Source organism: Miniopterus schreibersii (assembly GCF_964146895.1).
Source record: "Miniopterus schreibersii genome assembly, chromosome: 14".
Taxonomy (NCBI): domain Eukaryota; kingdom Metazoa; phylum Chordata; class Mammalia; order Chiroptera; family Miniopteridae; genus Miniopterus; species Miniopterus schreibersii.
Genome location: NC_138114.1, coordinates 42,435,164 through 42,455,150, shown reverse-complemented (window position 1 = coordinate 42,455,150; position 19,987 = coordinate 42,435,164). Strand labels below are relative to the sequence as shown.

Genomic DNA, 19,987 nt, shown 5'->3' with positions numbered 1-19,987 from the left:
ACGCAAATAGAAAAAGGCCCTCGTTGTAGAGGGAGGATTTCCCAGCCTGCATCAGCCCAGCCTCCGGGACCTCACATACGACAAGACTAACGAATAGGATGGGCAGCTTTTAATTAACAGCCTAGGAAAAAAAATGTCATTCCAATCTGCTGTTTTGTTTCCATTAATTCACTCAGATTCAGCAGGAATTCCACCAAGGAATTGGGGTGAGCAGCTGGAGAGGGAGGGAAGCACATAAATAAATCATGAGTGTCATTAAAATTTGTAAACTAATAACTTCTGGGAAGTCTCAGCAATTATTATCAGGGTTTTCTTGGCAAACAAAAAATTAATAAATCCAAAAGGTCTCCAATTCCTGTTTAGAAAAAAATACAGCATTCCCCAGAAAGGTCACTGACAGAACAATTAGGGGAGGAAATAAATGATCCAGACAACAGCTTGCAAAGCAGATGAAAAGTCACAGGATTCCCCAGTGGCAGGAGGATGAGACAACTCAATACAGGGAAAGCGACAGGGCAAGGCGGGGCTTGGCTGGGATCAGTTTGGGGCTACTGGAAGGACAGCTCAGTTCTCAAGCCCTTATTTAGTGTCGCCCAAGGGATAGGCTTTGTAGACACAGAAATCAGAAAGGCACATGTCCCCTGCTCTTGAGAGGGTCCCAGGCTGGGAACAAATCACAACACACTGTAGGGATTGACATTAGCAGAGAGCAGAGGAGGGTCAGGGAAGGTGTCCAGGAGGATGTGCCTGGGAAATGCCACACTCCATAAATACCCTGGCCAGGAACCCCTCGCTCTGAAGTCCCCTTGCACTGCAGGCCCGAGGCCAGGCATACAGGGGAATGAATGGCTAAGCGCGGGGGCTCATCAAAGGGCAGAAGGTCTTCCCTGCTGCTAGGCTGGGGGTGAAACGGAGCAAGACAGGAGGGGAGAGAAGACCCAGGCAAGATGGCGATGGAGGGAGACTACCCATCGCAGAGGAGCCCTGGTTCCTCTTCTGCCTCCACAACTGCAAGTGCATTTAGTCTGTGACGATCCCTAATCCAATAGGAAATCCACAGGGAAAGTCCCGATCATAAACTGACTTCTCAGGGACCTTTGCTAGAGTAGTGCTGGGGATGGACAGATGGAAGCTGGACAGTTGCTTGCTAGCTCCTCTCTCCAGAAATTAGTTCCTTAAACTATTTCTTTTTTTGAAGGAAGAGTAATGTGTTTATCAGTCCAAGTGTCAGTGTTTAAGACACATAGACTGAGTCCCAGAAGCGATTAGCCAATCAGAAGCATAAATCCCAACAGTGACTTATGTTCAAAACTAAGGACCCAAAAACCTCAGGTGGCGGAATAATTGGCCTCATCATATCTTCCACTTCCAGAGAAAAGAGACACTCTTGCTCCCAGATTGAGGCCCAGGCATGTCAACAAATGAGGCAGAGATACGCACACCTGTGTTTGCAGACGAGCATGAAGATGGTGACGTCAGCACATGCCACATGCTGGTGTCACCGAAATGAGGGAGAGCATGGCCCTGCCTTTGAGTCTATGATGCCTGCACACCAGGTAATAATGGCATATTTTCAGTGGAGATGGAGGAGACTTGAAGTAAAGGGTTATGTCTATCCAGCTTCAGAGTTTCCATTTAGGAGGACAAGGAACACTGGAAAGAGTCCAAGATGGGGAGCCAGGGAGGGTCCCTGCTCTCAGACTTACGACCTTCGGCCTGGATCCCCCATCCCCTTCCCACCACTTGTTAGCTGTATAACATGGGACAAGTCATTTAACCTCTGAAACGCTCACTGTTTTCATCTATAAAATGGGGCCAGTGATAAACCAACTCTCAAGTTTGTAAAGACAGAACAAGGTAGATTAGGTAAAGGAACTAGAGCAGAGAAGCTGCTCGATCACAGGCGGGTTACATGGCGATGAGTAGTTCTCCTGAGTATGCCCCACCGCATGCCAGGCCCTTTTCTAGGAAATTAACGTATGTTATGTCTCTGAAATATCATAACCACTCTATGCGGTAGATGCTAGTAGACTCCTCATTGCACAGACAAGGAAATGGAGGCACAGAGAGGCAAAGACGCTTGCTCAAGGTCACTCTGTGGCTAAGTGGAAAAGTATGAACTTGAACCCAGAGCCTTCACTTGAATATTTTGCTGAGAATTAACTGACTGATGCTGAGTCTCCTCAGCTTGACTCGCCACTTCTCCATGAGTCAGGCTTCCACCAAATCTAATAGAGTTGCGGCCCAATATCACCCTGGACTGATGGGCAGCCTCTCAGCTTGACACTCTATGGGCTGAAAATACCCTGAAAGTGAAACCCTGGTTCTTTTTACAAACTCAGCCCCGAACCTCACTAATTCTCTAAGCTTGAAATCCTATATGTAAAATGTTATTTGCCTAAGAGAAGCCAACAGACAGTTGTGCTAATGGCCAATTTACGCAGCCATCCTTCTGTTGGTGGAGAAAATACTTTAACCACCTCTCATAAATAGCACCAAGGAGTGCCAGAAAGAATGTCACCAGGGCACATGATACTGCTACATTGCTGAATGCTTTCGAACAGTCTTGTCTATTTAGAAGTAGACAGCCTCTGAATTATTAATCCATTGAGGCAAATAATTCTATCACACTGTAACCTGACAGGGAGTGTCATCTTGTCATGACAGCCACTGCTCCAGGCTTCTCTGTTACACAGAAGATTGAAGAGTCACCAAATTCAATTGCAACTTGGTTAAGCATGTTGGGCCAAATCATGAAACCAGAAGGGTGCATGTTTAATTTATTTCTTTTCTCTGCATACTGTATTACTAAGGAAGATCATAGTGCTCTAGGCTCTAACTGTAAAACGCATCATCGTCAGTATAGAAAAGAGGGTGGGAGACACAGATCTTTAGGGGCTGAGGGGGAAGACATAAAAAGTTAAAAGAGGCCCCAGCAACTTGGAAAATTCCCACAACGTTTAGGAGCAGTTTCTTTCCTCAGTCATACTATCCAGGTTCCTAAGCTGGGCTTTATCAGACTCATGAACCTTCTGAAACACAACACAAAAATACATTCCTAGCCCTGGCCCAGTAGCTCAGCTGGTTAGAGCGTCCACCCTATACGCCAAGGTTACAGGTTCAATCCCTGGTCAGGGCACATAAAAGAATCAACCAATGAATGCATAAATAAGTGGAACAATAAATCGATGTCTCTCTCTCTCTAAAATCAATAAATATCTTTTTAAAAATTAACAAACATTCCTATATAACATTTATCCAAAAGGAAAGCCCACAGTATCCACCAGCTTTTCAAATCCCTGAAAGGTCACACCACATGTGTGTTGTTCCGTTATCTGCACCAAGCAAACAGCAGGGGAGACGGCTTAAAGGGTCAGCACAGTATCACCGTGACTGGGCCTGAGGGGAAGGTGTCCGAGGCTCTGATTCCCCGGGAGTCCCGAGTGAGTGGAGATAGGCATGCTTGCATATATTACAAGCACCCTGGTTACTTATACCTCTGCCAATTTTCAATGAGCAGCGAAATTAGGTTTTGGACGTCCCGTGCAAATGGAGGCAGGCCTCTGTCGATCTGAGCAATTAACCCCTAAATATTTAATAGATGCTGTGACTGCTCCAACTCCCTGGGGGAGAGGCCCTGGCTGGTCCTCTGCAAACAAAGCAGGAAGGTGTGCAGATACTCACACCCCGGAGCCCTCTGCTCCAGTGCCCCAGGAAGCCCTCAGGACAGGGCTCTGGGATGATGACTGCATCCCTTCCAGTATTTACAAAGGACGAAGTAAATGGGATACACACACAGCCTCTTGAGTCCCATGGACAGAATACGCATAAGCACGGAGTGGGAAATGCTGACTCGCAGTGGCTGATGAAACCTGCATCATCCCGTGTGACCACAGGCCATGTGGCTGTGAGTGGAGTGTGTGTATGTGGGGAGGGAGGAGGCCTCTGGAAGGCTGAGTGTGCAGCCGTCCCCTATCCAGAGAAAGTCCCAGGCTCGTGGCTGCATGCAAGCCCTGACCCAGCCACATGCATCTTCCCCCTGCCCCAGGTGCCCAGCACCCCATCAGGGCTGATTTATCCCGTGCACACAATGGGCACAGATGCTTTCATTCTTTTAAAGTCAAAACAAAAAGTAAAATTTTAGGTAGAAAAAAATGTTTTAACACATTTGTCTTTATACCAACGGACTCATAAAATATAGCTTTTAATATTATTTTATAGAGGAAGGAGCCCACAAAAGCTAGGGCTCGTGGAAGTCATTAAACAGTCCTGATTCCCACGTCAGTCTTTTCCCATAAATGCAGGCTTCTCAAAAACCACAGCATCTCACAGGTGCACAGGACAAAAACAGTCACACTCAGGGCAAGCATCCCTCCTACAGCAGATCCCTTACCCACGGGCTCTCCTTGTGTCAGGAACCCTCCCCATCTCCTCAACCACACCCAGGTTTGTCAGAGAGCATGAGACGCTACCAGAACACAGAAGTGACAACACTGCCCAAGAGAATGTGTGACCAGCCCCAAAAGAGATAAGCAGAGGCCTAAGGCAGTTCACAGGGGTGGGCCATCAGTTCCACCCAGGACTTTAAAGAGGGCTCCAGGAGGGAGACCACCTCCTGCTCCTTCCAAAACAGGCGTCCCAGCTCCTTAGCTGGCATTTCTCACGTAAGCTGAGCCAAGTAGCCCCTTAAGAATCTCGAAGTCACTCACCTCCAAAGTGAACTCTCAGTCACGCTCCCCAGGTTGAAGTCATACAGCTTCGTCAGGATGAGTATAACCTGCGAGGGGGTGCGGAGGAGGGCAGAGGAGGGGAACAGAAGGGGGAGAGAAAGGAAGCTTACTTTAGTTTTTGTAGCAATATACAGGGCATCGCAAATCACCCAGAGGAGGGCTTAGTAGCTATCCGCTGAGCTGACAGCCATTATAGGATCAAGCAAGGGGGAAAACGTGTTAATTTAATGCATCTCCATAACTGGTGGCATTTATTTTAATCCTGAAGATTATTTGCATTTGAAATAAAAACATGCCAACGGGAATTAACTGGGAATTGACAGTTGTTTCTCCACATCTGTCCTTCAAGGTCAGGCATGGCTGGCTGGCTGGCTCTGTTCACCAGTAAGGCCACCCAGAGATCAGAGGACGGGCTGCTTTTGATCTGCACATGACTCTGACTTGCAGACTTGGGCTAAAAGAGTAGAAGGAACTGGGCCTCATTCTGTCTACTGAGGGGTTCAAAAGATTTTGTGTTACCATCACTAGGACCATAAATACTTGAATGACAGGCAGGTCCAGTCCCCAACATTCTCTGATGCCACATGTTGCCTATCATGAAGCATCTGTCCCCACCATGGAGTAAGCAGGTCATGGACTCCATTGGACTCAGGGACCAATCTCCTGACTCCAGCTGAAATTACAAGGCCCAGAAGGAAGCTGTACCTGTCAGAGAACTAGAGCTGCCTGTTAACAGTTTGCTGAGATGGTCTTGGGCTGGTCAGTCTGGCCCTATGCCCTTTAACTTCTCCACCTGGGGACTTGGATATAAAACATCTCCCTGCCTGCCACTCACGAGCCTGGACAGTGGCTTAGGCACAGCTCCATACCTACCTACAAGAATGCTGAGTGCATGCACCTGAATCGATTTTAATCACAACGCAGGTGCCTAATATAGAGGGTCTGCCTACACGTGTGATAATCCAGTTACACGTAATTGTGTTTATCTAAATTTAATGCACAACTCATTTCACTTTTCTCAGCTCTTTCCCATTCCACAATTTAAATTCCTCCAGTTCATTTGCACAGCAGCCATTAGACTCTTTCTGAGATAATGAATTTCTGCTACCAAGATGGGGCTTTCCCATTCTAGGTATCCATTTAAGATGAAAGAAAAAATAATCAGCCATTATATTGAACATTTTTATGGCATTTGACAACAAAACATTCACTTTGATATCTGTTCTCTTCCAGCGCCCCATGGGGTGGGTCAGCTCCATTTCCATTTCTTTTATATAAACTAAGAAAATAATTAGAGGCAAGGATGTGACCTATTATAGGTCAAAGAGAGTCCATGGCAAAGTTGCTTTGGGACATTCAACTTTTCTGCAGGGCCATTACTGGAGGGCTCATGGGTGTGCTCTCTGATTGAGTCCTGTGCTGGGGAGTGGAGGGTTGGCAAGAAACAGCCAAGCCGAGAACATCAATGGCATGGCTCTTTGTAGAACAGTAGAATCTACCAAGCCACCTATCCTATGAGCAGAGCACAACAGCAAGGTGTGACTCCCATGCAAAGAACTGCTCTCCACAGTCCCTCAGTGGTCCTCGCCTCTCCCATTCATGATGTTTCCTCACTCATTAAATCCAGGGGCTAATAAAGGCAAGGGACTTGTCCACAACCTTCCCAACCAAATGCCTAGCAATGTGCCAGATAATTCCTGTTTTGTTGAATTAATACACACACACACACATACATGCAACAGACTTCTTCCCTTTATTTTACCTTATTTTTCCTACAAAGTCACTCCCACAGTCAATGTGTGAAAGCACAGGTGGCTATGTGGAAGCCATCTCAACTTCTGGACAAACAGATTCAAAACTATGCTCTTCTGGAAATAGGTCAGGACACCCATCTAGAGCACTACTGGAGAAAGTCAGAACACTTCATTTTCTCCCAACATCAGGACTGTAGGGACATTAAACAATCTCCAAAAAGTGCGAAGTCCACATAGAGAGAAGAAAGAGATGTTGGGGGTTAAGAATTCCACTTAATTACTAGGGCTTCTCACAAGTGACTGGGTCTGGAAAACCCTTCTATGAATCTAGAGCTGTTCTCATTCTATCAGTCTCCTTCCCCAGTGGCTTGGACCCAATGCATAAACAGATGTTTATGACACCACGTAGTAAGTCCAGTGAAAAAAGTAAATCCAGGGAATGTTGGGAACAAGAGACTCTCCTTTCCCCTCCCTCCCTCCACCTTGTCTGTCCCTAATATCTTTCTGTGTATCTCATCTCCTCTGGGTATCTGCTTCTTGAAGGATCCAGACAAACACACCCTTCCAAACCTTCATGAACATTATTTCTGCCTTCATGGGACATAGGTTCAATTCTGCCTCTGAATTCATGCACTTTCTTGATTAGGAGGCTGCTGGGAAAGTACTCGGGATAGAAAGAGAAAATGCGAGTTGCCTCAGGAATCGCTGGTGACTGGATGTGACACGCAGGAAAGTTGGAGGGCCCATAAGAAAGCCTGACTCCCCTCCCCTCCAGGAGAGGTCCCCAGAGGAGAGTGAACACTCAGATTCAAAGAACTGGGGAGAAGACATTAATTGAGCCCCTACTATGTGCTCAACACTACACTGGATGCTTCTCAATCCTCACAACAAATTTTTGAGACTGAGTAAGTGTTATACAATATCCCTATTTTACAGATAAGGAAACTGAGTCCTGAGAGCAAAGCAAATTTCCCCAAAGGTATCAACTAGCAAGAAACAGAGCCAGCTTTCCTTCCTTCTTCCTTCCACGGGAAAGAAGGTAAAAAGAGCAGTGGAATCGTGCAGGAAGGATGGAGAAAGCCCAACTTGTGGTCCACTAATGAAAAGTTTTATAAGAATAAAGAGGGTGGTGACAAAGAGGGATTATATTATATTTCTAACAAGAGACTTGCTGTGTATATTATAGCATACACATTATATATAATAAATGACATATATTAAGGGACCATATTATAATAAGGGACTAATATAATAAGGTGACAAAAAGGGACATGGCTGGCCTCTCACAAACTCAATTGGTTGGGTCTTTGATGGTCATCTGCCTCCAATTTTCTTGTCCCCGACATCTAGTGTCTTGCGCTGCCCCCAGATGCTCAGGCCCGCCTCCTGCTAACCGCCTGACCCTTAGACACACACGTCGCCGGAACTAAGGTCTTTTCTTGTCATCCCCCCCTTTCATTTACCTCCTCCTGCCTTATTCTCAGCACAGCGGAAGAGTCTTGGTGATAAAGGGCCACAGAGAAATGGTTCCTGTCCTCGTGAAACGTGCAGCCTTCCCGAACCCGCTGCCTTCCAGCATTCTCTGCATTTGAACTAAGGGGTGCCAGTCGCTGACAGGGCCGGGGTGAGTGATGCCGGGGCTGAGGGCGCTTTCTACACCCTTCCCACCCACTTCCCAAGTGAGAGGAGGCACCGACACTCAGAGCTGCAAAGACCGTGCAGTGTCTGTTCCACCGAGAATCCTCCTGAATTCACTCAGCCCATGGGGTCCAGCTGTGCCTTCCGGGTGGGACTCGGGTGGCAGCATGGGGGACACGGAGCCCTGCCACCAGAGGGCTGCGCTCTGAACCCAATCCCACCACCTGCTGCTGAGCGAGCCTGAGCAACTGACACGGTCAGAATCTGCTCCGATTTCCTAAAATTGGGACAATGACACACCTCCCCCTGCCAGCCACACAGGGTTGTTGATTCAAGTCAAATAAAGGACTCTGACCTGCCTTGTAAGCTGTTCTATGCAAATAGGAGTTATTAGCATAATGATTCTTCTGGAGACAGGGTTCCCTGTAATCCTCCTTTGGTGGGAGGGAAAGGGGGAATTCAGAGTCTGGAAGCTCCTTGTAAAGCACACCCGTCATTCTAGACCCCATGGCAACAGGGGGCTGCCGATCAGACGGGGTGTTCGCGGGTCCTGCTCTCAGCTCCGGAAGGAGGGCGGGAGGCCCAGGGATGCCGTCCTCGGGAGGATAATGCATAGTCTGCGCATTCAGGAGTCACCAGGATGCTCTCACCATGAGCACACTGGGTGAAGCGAGGACCTTCAATGTCTGTAAAATTTTACTCTGAAAGAAAACGACTTTAGTTCCTCAAACCTCCCGAAATCTTGGTGCCTTTAAATCCATGGGGTTCTCTGCCTGTCCCCCCTCCACTTCCCCCTCACTTCTTGCCACCTCATTCCTGCCCCTACCTGAGAGCTCTCTGTGTCCAGCCAATTGGAATAGGGACAGTGGCTCTTCACCTGAAGCAGTGGACAAGGGTGACTTAACAAGGACGCTAAGACACACTCCTCAGGGATGGCCCACGAGAGTGTATTTTTCAGTCTCAGCGGAGTCTGAACTCCGGGGTCCTCCTCCCCCCTCCAGAGCGTTCCCGCAGGGAGCAGAAATTCAACGTTTGTAGCGCACAGCCCAACCGATCCCCAGTCCACGGCCATCGGCCACCAGCTGGGTATCCGGGACCGTGCTGGGCGTGTGTCAAATTCAGAGTAACATAAACGGTGCTCCCTGCCCACTGGGAGCTTACAGTCTAGTTGAGAGGTGAAGGAAACAGTATAGGAGATACCAGCTTTGTCATATATCATGCACAGAATTGCACAAATCCGTTGTCTCCCTTCCCAGGTTTTCAAAGGGCATATCATCAAGTCTGGCTCAAGATCAACCTCAGCACGACCCTTGGATCCTTCCTTATCACACACATAACAAGATGTACCCTAAGTCTTCTGAAAGGTATTGCTGTCCACTGTGTCATCCAATTTCGAGTCCTCAATTTTTTTTGTTTTGTTTACTCACTAACCAAATATGTATGGAAGGCTTCCTTTTTGCCAAGTGCTGCGGAGTCAACAGTGACAAAAACAAACCAGCTTCTTTGCCCCTCATAAAATGTATATTCTGGAGGGGAGATAAGTAGGTAAATGGCAGAGGAGTCAGATGATGGTAAGTGCTATGGGGGGGAGTAAACAGAAGGAGAAAACTAAGTGCTAATGTACAGGGGTGGTCAGGGGTGTGCAGGCTACTGCAATAAATAAGGAGCCCAGGAAAGTCCTCGCAGAATCCTGAGTGAGGTGAGGGATTAAGTCATCTGGGTAATGAACGTTACAGGCAGAGGAAGCGGCGGATGCAAAGACCCTGAGGCAGGAGTGTGCTGGGATATTCAAGAAACAGCAAGGAGGCCAAGGAGGCTGGAGCCGAGAGGGGAGAGGAGGTCAGGGAAGCACCAGGAGGCTTAGATCTTGCTCAAACTTGTGAACCATGGAAAGACTCTGGCTCTTGAGATGGGAAGTTGCTGGAGGATTTTACTGGATCACGTTTTCACTGGATCACACTGGTTGCTGTGTTGAGAAAGGCAGTAAGGGAACAAAAGAGAATTGGGACCCTCTTTTAATCATCCAGGTGAAACATGGTGTGGGTTAGATCAGGGCAAATAGCAGTGGGCAGGAAAAGGGGCACGGTGTGAATATATTTTGAAGGGAGAGCCAGGAAGATTTGCTGACACAGTGGACATGGGGTGTGAATGAAAGAAAATAGTCAAGAATTACCCTGGGAGTTCAGGACTAAGCAACTGGAAGCATAGAGCTGCCATTTTATGAGACTGTAGGAGAAGGTTTGGAGTAAAGATGAGATGTCTAGCTTTGGACATTAAGTTTGGGAACCCTAAGGGAATTCAATGGCAGAAGTCAGATGGTCCGCTGGATGAATAAGTCCAGAGTTCAGGGAAGAAAGTCTAGGCTAGAAATACCAAGGTGAGCGTTGTCCGTGATTAGATGGTATTTAAAGACATGAGACTAGAGTAGATCACCAAGAGATGAAGTTGGATAGAGTAGAGATATGAAGATTGAAGGCTGGGGCATGTCAGAATTTGGGGACCAGAGAACTCGGGAAGGAAAACCAGTATGTGTTTGGACCTCTCAAAACTGGCACAAGGAACATTTGTGTCCTGCGTGAATGTTCACCAAATGCTATTTACTACAGAAGAGATTTTCAATTATCAGACAAGATGGCCCTCTCTAGAGGCCAGTAAGCCCCTTTCCCCAAATTCCCCTGTGTGTGATCTGTGAGCTCCTGTACACAAGGGGCCACTGTGGCAGAGACAGGCTTTGCCTCGACTTGACATGGACTTCCCCTCGCCAAGGCTCATATGGATACTGTTGCTGCTGAGATCCCAACCTGCCACATCAGAAACCGACGCCGAGACCCGATCATGGCACCTGGTGGCAGGTTGATTCCATTGCACCCCTCCCATCACATAGAGGGAGCAATTTCTTCTGATTGGAATTGCTTTCCTGCCTGTGTGGAATCAAACTCTTTCCATTTCGGAATGCCTTACTCACTGTCATGGCATCCCACACAACATTCCTTCTAACAAAGGAACTCATTTCACAGCAAAGGAAGTGCAGTAATGGGCATGCCCATGGAATTCACTGGTCTTGCCACAAAGTTCATCGCCCAGAAGCGTCTGGCCTGATGCAATGGTTGAATGGGCCTTCAAAGACTCAATGGCAGGACTAGCTGAGAGCCAACACTCTGTGAGGTTGTGGTGCTGTCCTCCAGGGTGTGGATGCGACCAATACCGGGTGGGGCAAAAGCAAGTTTACAGTTGTTCATACAAAAAATAATACATAAATTAATAACTAATAAATTCTGTGTTTCGGGTACTCACGACTGTAAACCTACTTTTGCCCACCCTGTATCTGGTCAAAATAAAAAGGTCTGGGAGGCAAGGGCAAAGGTGGCAGTGGTCCTCTCATTGTTACACCCAGAAAGCCATCACAGAATATTTTCTTCGTGTGCCCACATCTCTTGGCTCTGTTGATAGAGAAATCTTGGTTCCTAAGGAGAAAATTGTCACCAGGAGACAAAACACCCGTTCCATTGAACTGGCAGCTGAAACTAATACCCAGATATTCTGAGCTTTTCACGCTGCCACTGAACCAACAACAAAAGAAGGGGGTACTTATAGGGGACGGAAATGGGTGCTCAGAGCAGCTAAAGAGGTGATTGTTATGTCTGTTTACTCCTGGCCCGCTTTCCGCCTATGTTTTGAAGGTAACCAGGACCCTGAGAATTTTATTTCTAAGACTCTCCTGTCTTATGGCTTTTAATGTGATTCTGCCAATGGGATGGCGGGCTCCTTGTGGGGACTGGTGGAAAAGGGACAGGCTACGGTCTCCACACTTCTGTTTTCTGGTGACAACTCGATGACAGCAACAAGGCAGCAGCAGTGGTGCAGGGGTCTCAGTGACAGGAAGGGCAGGCTCCTGGGCGCCCGCTTACTGTGCTCAGCACACCCAGCTGGAATCGGGGTGGCAGAGACCCTTGGCCACTCGGACTCCTTCCCTCCAGCGCAGGGTGCAATGGTTTCCAGTTACCAATCTCTGAGCAACTCTGCCTTTGTCTTCCTCGCTCCCCCAGCCTTGCCAGCTCCCCTGTCATCAATTCCTTCATTCGGTGTCCTCTCTTAGAGACGCCTGGAGTCAAAGACCCTCACTGACACAGAATGGCCCATGCGACTAGGGGAGGCCCAGGGGAGTGCGCGATCTGGAAGCCACGCAAAGAAAGTGTTTCAAGGAGGAAGGGGAGCTCAGCTGTGCGAAATGCTGTCAGCTCATGGACAAGAAAGATTAAGAACGGACCATTGCACTGAGCTCCTGGCGACTGCAAGGCCTGCAGAATGAGCAGTCCGCTGAATTCCTGCTCTTCGCCCCCGTCCTTACACCACGATGACCTTTCTAAGGCAGAGGCTGAATCCTGTTACCTACTGACAATCTCCAGCGGCTTCTTGCTGCCTTTAAGATCAACTTCAAATTCCTCATCACAGCATAACAGGGCTTTCCCAACCTGGCCCCAAGTCACATTTTAACCCTCTCTACAGCCACTTCCCCCCAAAGGGCATCTAAATTCTAGCCACAGGGAAATACCCATTTCCCCTCTCCCCGATCCATGTCCCCCCGTCTCTGAGACCCTTCTCCCCTCTCACCTGAGCACCACCTTCTCATTCAAGACCCACCTAATGACCGTCAACACCGGGGTGTCCCACCTGTCGTCCAAGGCAGAATCGATTCCCCTTTAATCCAACCCCCTAGCCTGTTGCACATACTTCCAGTCAGGCTGCCCCCAGGTTATACCATAATGTCCTGTTGGTCCCATACCTCCACCGGGAGGCCATGTGCTCCCTCAGCACAGCGGCCTTGCCCTTCTCGCTGGTGTGCCGAGGGTGTTATTAGGCTCTCCTTGACATGGCGCCTATTAACCAACAGAGGGGCGACACATGCATTGAATTAAAAGTGTCACCACAGGCACTCAAAGGAAGAGATGAATCTGAGCTGGGGTGATCAAGACGTCCCCCTAGGGGATGAGAAGTGTAAGAGATGGGGGCTGGGCATGGGTGAAAATTCCCAGCCCTCTTCTTTCTGGAGTATTTGGTAAACACCTTCAAGGTCATCTTTTCTTTAGATAAGCTAAACTGCCAATTCTCTCCAGAAGGGAGGAGTCAAAGCGGCTTATGAAAGAACTTCAAGAACATCTACAAGAGAGTAAAAAAAAAGGCCCACAAGGGAGGGGAGGGAAGTTGGTGAAAGCGACCTTCTAAAATATGACTGTATTAAGTTGTAAAGAGTTTTTTACATTCTCTAGGGACTTCCAGAGAGGACCAAGGTATATACTTATACCTGACAAAATGTAGGTTAAAGAAAACACTAGACCACATACAAAAGCAAAACTTGATAGAGCAGAGAAGTTTAGACAACAACAGAGCAAATACAGAAAGGGCAGAGGTTGGGATTCTCGCTTATATAGAGCACCTACTAAGTGCCTAGAGCCGTGCTTGGTGCTCTATGCTCTTTACATAGATATGGGTGTGGCCATGGTGAAGGGTAGATTATCCACATCATCAAGATGAGGAAACTGTCCAGGTCCCGGAGCCAGGGAAAGGTAGGAATTGGCCCCCAACCATAGGCTTGTCTATTCCTGCATGACCCAAAGAAGGGAAAAATAAAGAAAACTTTGAAAGCTGTTACTAAAATTCATAATAGAAAAGAATGGAGTCAAAAGTGTCTCCAAGGCTGTCAGGAACTTGGCTTCATTGTCATTCCAAAGCCTGGGCTTGAAACCAGCTCCAGCACTTACAGGAGGACCACCTTATGTGCTCCCATGTCCTAACCCTCATTTCATGCCCCAGGTAGGCTGGATGAGTTTCCAACTTATTTCCCTGGATCTGTACGCCCTCCCTGTCTGAGAAACGTGCTCATGGCCAGAGTTGTCTCTCTGCCCCATCTTGTTCTTGCCTGTCGGCCTAAAGGACTGACGGACGTATCGATCACTACCGGCACAGCTGCCCGAGCTTCTGAGAATCTCCTTCCCTGGATGAACATTTCCTGTCTGGTCACCTCTTGGGCTCCTTTCATAAACCGCTTGCCTAGAGCTCACTTGTGGGTCACCCAGATTCCCGTGTTCTTCCTGAATTGGCTTTGTTCTAGGTCTTGATCGAGGACAACAGAGAACTGAGCCGTGACAGCCACATCCCAAGACATAACAGATGAAGGGCTGCCCCATTCGTGGGGTGGGAAGTGGGGAGGGGATATAGATTTTAATCTGTTCAAGCTCTTGATCAAAACTCCAGAGGTCTGTACCATATATCATAGTAAAAGGACCATCCATTCAAGCAAAAGACTGCCCATAAATCCCAGACATTAGAGGTGGGAAATATTTAGGGTGTAATCAGGGCCATGCCAGACACAGGGAAGAATTGCTCCCCTCAGTCTTTTACAGTGGCCAGCATTCCTCCAGCAGCCACACCAATATTTCCAGTGGAAAGTTATTGGGATTGCCTAAAATAACACAAGCCTGGATTTTGTCTCCATATAACTCTTTAGAAAGGAGCAGAACCTCCAGGGGCTGATGGTGCATGATTTACGAGCCCTCTCTCATGTAACCTAAGACATAATAACAAAGAACACATAATTTATTTGTATTGATTCACCAGCACACGTCTGATCATATCTCCTTGTCCTTCCTTTTGCTAAGAATCCATGGCCACAGTCCTGAAAAATATATCTTTTGCAAAATGTCTCTGTAAAAAAAAAATCAGTTCCTCAGATATCTTGGCTACAGCAAGAGTCCAGCCCAAGGAGACTTGCCAAGGAAAAGGGGACAGGGAGCTGGCCGTCCTTCTGTGTGTTGACCCTGGTCTAAATCTCCCCCCATGATATACAATAGACAAGGTGAGCTTTGGGATTAGAGCCTGCATTCTGGGACAGGGACTGTCAGAGACAAAAAACAGAAATCAGGGGCAGAGCAGAGTCCCTGTTCTAGAGGAACAAGGGGCACAGAGGAGCAGGTCGGGTTCTGAGACAAAAAGAAGGAATCAAAAAGGCACAGAGACAAGTCCGTACCTCACGCTAGACTGAGATGGTGTAAAAGTGTCCAGGTGAATAGCACTGCTTCCATACAACCGTCATTCAAGGTTATTTTAGTAAAATAGTCTTGTACTGAGCATCTACTACACACTTGGCTCGGCCTCAGAAGCTAGAATTAGTTAGACTTAGTTTCTGCTCTCCAGAGACTCTCAGTCTAATCGGGAGAAAACAGGTAAGTAAGCAAATGTTTTATTTAATGTGATTTCTGTGCTAACAAGGGCACTTACCGCACTAACTGAAGGCCTGTGTGACTCAGGATTCCATGGTGTGGAGGCTCCTTTCACTCCAGAATGGAACAGAAAACAATGGGGAAAATCGAGAGAAGTGGCTTTGCATTTTGACAAGCCTGGTAACTCCTGCTACTGGCACATCTCTGGGGAACACCATGGGACAGGCAATGTCAAGGCAAATGGCTTCCTTCTGGTGTCCACTCAACACATTCATCATCAGATCTAAAGTTCCCTGTGCCCACCCACACACTGTATGCATAGTGTCCAGTCAAAATCCTTGACCTAAAGAATCCACAAACATAATAGAGCGTTTTCCTTTTGCACCACTAAGTTTGGGGTGGTTTGTTATGCTGAAAAGGTAAAAACCCATGCGGCATTTAAGGTTTATAGTCATTATGCACGTGAAATTTTTTCTCTAATAATTTATGTCAACCTAATCTCCATAGATAGAATGTAAACTCCTGGAGAGAACAGATTAAGAACCTATCAGACATCTTCCCACAGGTAAACTATATCTCACATGCCCCAGAGTGTTCATCCCCACTCAGACACCCCCCAGTTGGCATGCTGCATCTCAAAGAGGACACCACCATCCATTCAGGTCCTCAAGCCAAATACCCAGGAGTCCTCCCCATACTTGCCCCTGATAGTCACACCTCCCCCTGCTGAGCATTCCCACCTCTCCTCCCCAGGTTCAAATTCTCAGTCTCTCTCATGAGCCTTGTTATAGCTGCCCCCTAACTGGTCTCCCTGCATCTAGTCACACAAGCTCTGTTCTACAAGGTGCCAGGTTGCCTTCCTAACACCCAAATATGCTCACGTCATTCCTCAAAATCCTCAGTGACGCCCTGTTGCCCGCAGTGTAAAATCTAAAGTGAATGGCAAGTTATGAAGGCCTTCTCAGCCCACTTCTTCTAAATAAAATGGAATAAGCACGTGAGTTCTAGAATGGCTCTCCTGAAGGGAAGCCTGAAGTTGCTGAGGGATCACAACGTAGAACTTGAGGATGCAGCCAACACCCCACAAGCCAGAGCAGAAAAACTAAAGGAATCTAAGTCCTTGATGAAATCATTTGAGCTGCTGGATCAGCCTGACGTGAAGCTATTAACCTCTAGTCTTTCATGTAAAATTAGCCAACAAATCCTCCTTTTTGTTTCAGCCTATTTATGGTCTTAACTATCACACATGAAACACTCCTCCTGTCCTTTAAGGCTCAGATCAAAGTTACCTCGTCCACGAAGCCTATCCTGACTCCTCCAGACAAATTTTACCACTCCTTTTAGATGACCCTCAATGCATCCTAGCAGAATAGCAATTCTCACTGCACTGTAATTTAATATTTTTACCTTCTTACTACACTATGAGATATGAGCCCCCATTTTGAGGCTCTTCATCTTTGTTACAAATAAACAAACATAACCCTACCTGATACATAACAGGCGCTTATAAGCATTTGTTAATAAATATTTATAGGATTAGGAGTAGCCGATTGATAAATTTCATTCACTAACAATGGTAGCAGGAACAGAAGTCTACATTTAAACCCGTTACCTCATTTAAACTCCACAGTAACCCCATGAAGTGTGACTACCCTTAACCCCATTCCTTTCAGGGATGAACCAGGGTCTTAGAGAGATTAAGTGGCTAAGCAAAGCCTCACAACACATAAAGGGCAGCACCTAATAGATTCTTCCACTAAAAAATCTGTCCGTTCCCTCCCAATGTTTTATGTCCTACCTCCTTCCTGATTAAGGTGTCAATTAACTGAGCAATTTCAGCATCACTGAAGCTACCATGACAGCCTGGTGTACACTAGAACCTCCTCCGGAATCTCCTCGGGCTAACTTCAAAGTAAACGCAACGAAATCCTCAAGACAGAACCGCAGACTCAGCCGCAAGCCAAGTCTCCATGTGAAGGTCAGTGGTCAAGGAAACGCACGAAGCTGCGAGCCTCGTCTCTGTGCCATGTGAACAACCTCAGCTCTTCGGGACTGAGGGCCAGGGCACTTCTTCTGTATATAGCTCCTCCTGCCTCTCCATTCTCCCAAAACCCAGGTTCTACCCGCACATTTTGAGTCACATTCCACCGTTTCTTTCTCCAGGCCAACCAACGCGGCAGGGCTCAGATGGCAGGCTCATGAAACAACAGGACTATTGCAATTGCTAACTAAAAACTGAAATAACATGCTTGAGCAGCCCATCTTAGGCGTCCAATAAAGAGTAGTTTCCCTTCATGTCCTGGAAAGGAAATTGGCCATGTTCTCCCTCTGACGCACAGCTCCTGCTTGGACAGGTCTTATGGGCAGCATGCTCAGCAGTGTCACCCCCTTTGAGGTGGCTGCATGAACACGTATGAACCATGTTTCCATGCAGGGCAGGTAAAAGTGCTGAGGGGGCAGAGTCCAGCAGAAAGTGCTTGGGCCAAGGTGGCACCTAGTTCAATGTTTCAGAAATAACAAACTTCTCTGAACTTGGGGGGAATGGACACACACTGCCCCAGAAGACAGGGAGCTGGGTCCACTCAGGTGGGTGCAGAAATGCTGCCCAGAATCTGGACAGAGTGAAATCTTGGGTTCCTGGGCTGAAGGCTCAGCCTCCCTCCAAACTCTGGCATCTGGACTCCTGGTTGGATTGACCTGTACCCGGAGGGGGCTGCTCCCACACAATAACTGTGTTTCCAGGGCTCTGTTCCTCCACAGACCTGACCCATCTGTGGGAGCCTCCAGGGTAGGTCAGATGGCATGACAACCTCTTGGAAAGTTGGGTTTGTTTCCAGAACACCAAAAACTCAAGACAGTCATGAACTACATGAGCAGTCCCTCCAGAAGTTACTGTCTGGAGGACAGGTGGGGGCAGGGAACGTGGGAGCAGGGCTAAGCTGATGGGAGCCACGCCACAGCTAACCACAGCCAAATGCTTATCCCCAGCCAACCTGAACAAGGGGGGGGAATCGCCCACGGCGAGGGCCCACGCACTTGAGGTCCATGGTTCGGCAGGAGTCCAGCTTCCTTTACACATACGAGCCTCCTCAGGGTCTCCAGTAGTCTCTAATGAACCCAGCCCCAAGCCGCGTGAGATGGAACACGATTGAGGCCCCAGCCAAGGGTGGGACCTGTCCCACTAGCTGCCTGGTATGGCATGATGCAGGCACAGGGGCCTACAAGCCACCACTGTCAACACATTCTTTTGCTGCAAGGGGGGCCATGTCATAGAGCTCGCCTCCACCAGACTGCCAAGGCCTGCACAGTACAGACCCCAGCGGATGCTGAGGAAGATGGATCTCCTGGAACTGGCCAGGGCCCCAACCTCCCGGGCTCTCCCACAGTCAGTGTGGACGGAGCCGGAGGTAAGCCCATCAGCACCATATACACCGCTGCATCCCAGCACCTGGATCGGGGCTCGAGCAGACGCTGGGTGGGTGAACAAAGGCAAGACCAAAGAAAATGAGCTCCTGCTGCATATACTGTTCAACAAAAAAGACACCCCATAGGGGCAAAATATGTAGCAGTTAAAGCTCATGTGCAAAAGCAAACAGCCCTGGGCTCAAATTCCAGCGCCACCCCTTCCCCTGCGCCCTTGGGCAAGTTCTTTAACCCCCAGAGCCTCCCTTTCTGCCTCTGTCACAGGCACCCTGACCTCCTAGGGCTGCAATGAGAAATAAAGAAGAAAACTCCGTGTCGGCACATAGAAAGAAGTTGGGCCATGTTAGCTGGCATTGGAATTAACTCCAGAAGGTCCCATTTAGTAGAGTAGAAAAGAGGGGTGAGAGGTAAGTGACAGGGGGTGGAAAGTAGAGAGTGACAACTCTAAGCGGCACCAATTTAATGTTGCGAATGACCCTCCAAGCTGGGTTCTGTTCTGCCTGGCATCCAACTGAGGAAGCTTAGGCTCAGAGAGGCTAAGAAACCTCCACAGGTCACACAGCGCAGAGCCGGGTGGTGAGTCCAGGCCGAACCTCAAAGCCCTTGTTCTTCCTTCAACACAAGGTGGTTTTTAAAAGCTTCTAGTGGGTCTGGAAGGTGACCTGAGCAGAAGTCAGTCCCATTGGCACAGCTAAGAACCTACTAAGCGCGCAAACTCCCTGCACACAGGTGGGCCTGGGACAGGTGTATTTGTGTAATGTAGAAATAGACTGGGAGGCAAAGGACAAATTCAGGAAAAACAATTAGCAAAGTGCTGAAGCTCAGTCTGTTTTTCTCTATATTAAAACAGATAACCATTTGTTAGACTAAGAACCAACTCTGTGTTTATAGGCAGAGATGCCTGAAAGCAAAGAACAGGTCATTTAGACATGAAGAAAAACAAATTAGCCCATTTCTGAAATGCCAGGATACCACTTGAATTAGTGAAAATTAATTTGGAAGTTATGAAGTGTACAGATATTCTAAAGACCTGGGTATCCTCTCGCCCTTCTGGGAATACCGTTTGCTGGCTTAGGCCTGCCAGGCAGCATGCTGGCAGAATGGCAAAGCTACTTATGCCCATTAACCTGCTAATTCCACTTGCGGTAATATATTCTTATATTCCAGGGAAATCATTCAAAAGTAAAAAAGAGAAAGGCTATTTGTATGGAAATGTTCATAACGC

At 47.8% G+C, this 19,987-nt stretch overlaps 1 protein-coding gene across 1 annotated transcript in view; it reads right to left on the bottom strand.

Annotated features, from left to right (window-relative positions):
* The window catches only part of SORCS3 (sortilin related VPS10 domain containing receptor 3), a 449,042-nt gene that overhangs the window by 302,017 nt on the left and 127,038 nt on the right, over positions 1–19,987 (bottom strand). Inside the window, exon 2 of the mRNA XM_081158097.1 lies at positions 4,710–4,777. Within this exon, the coding sequence (XP_081014223.1) occupies positions 4,710–4,777 (68 nt within the window). The remainder of the gene's footprint in view (positions 1–4,709; positions 4,778–19,987) is intronic.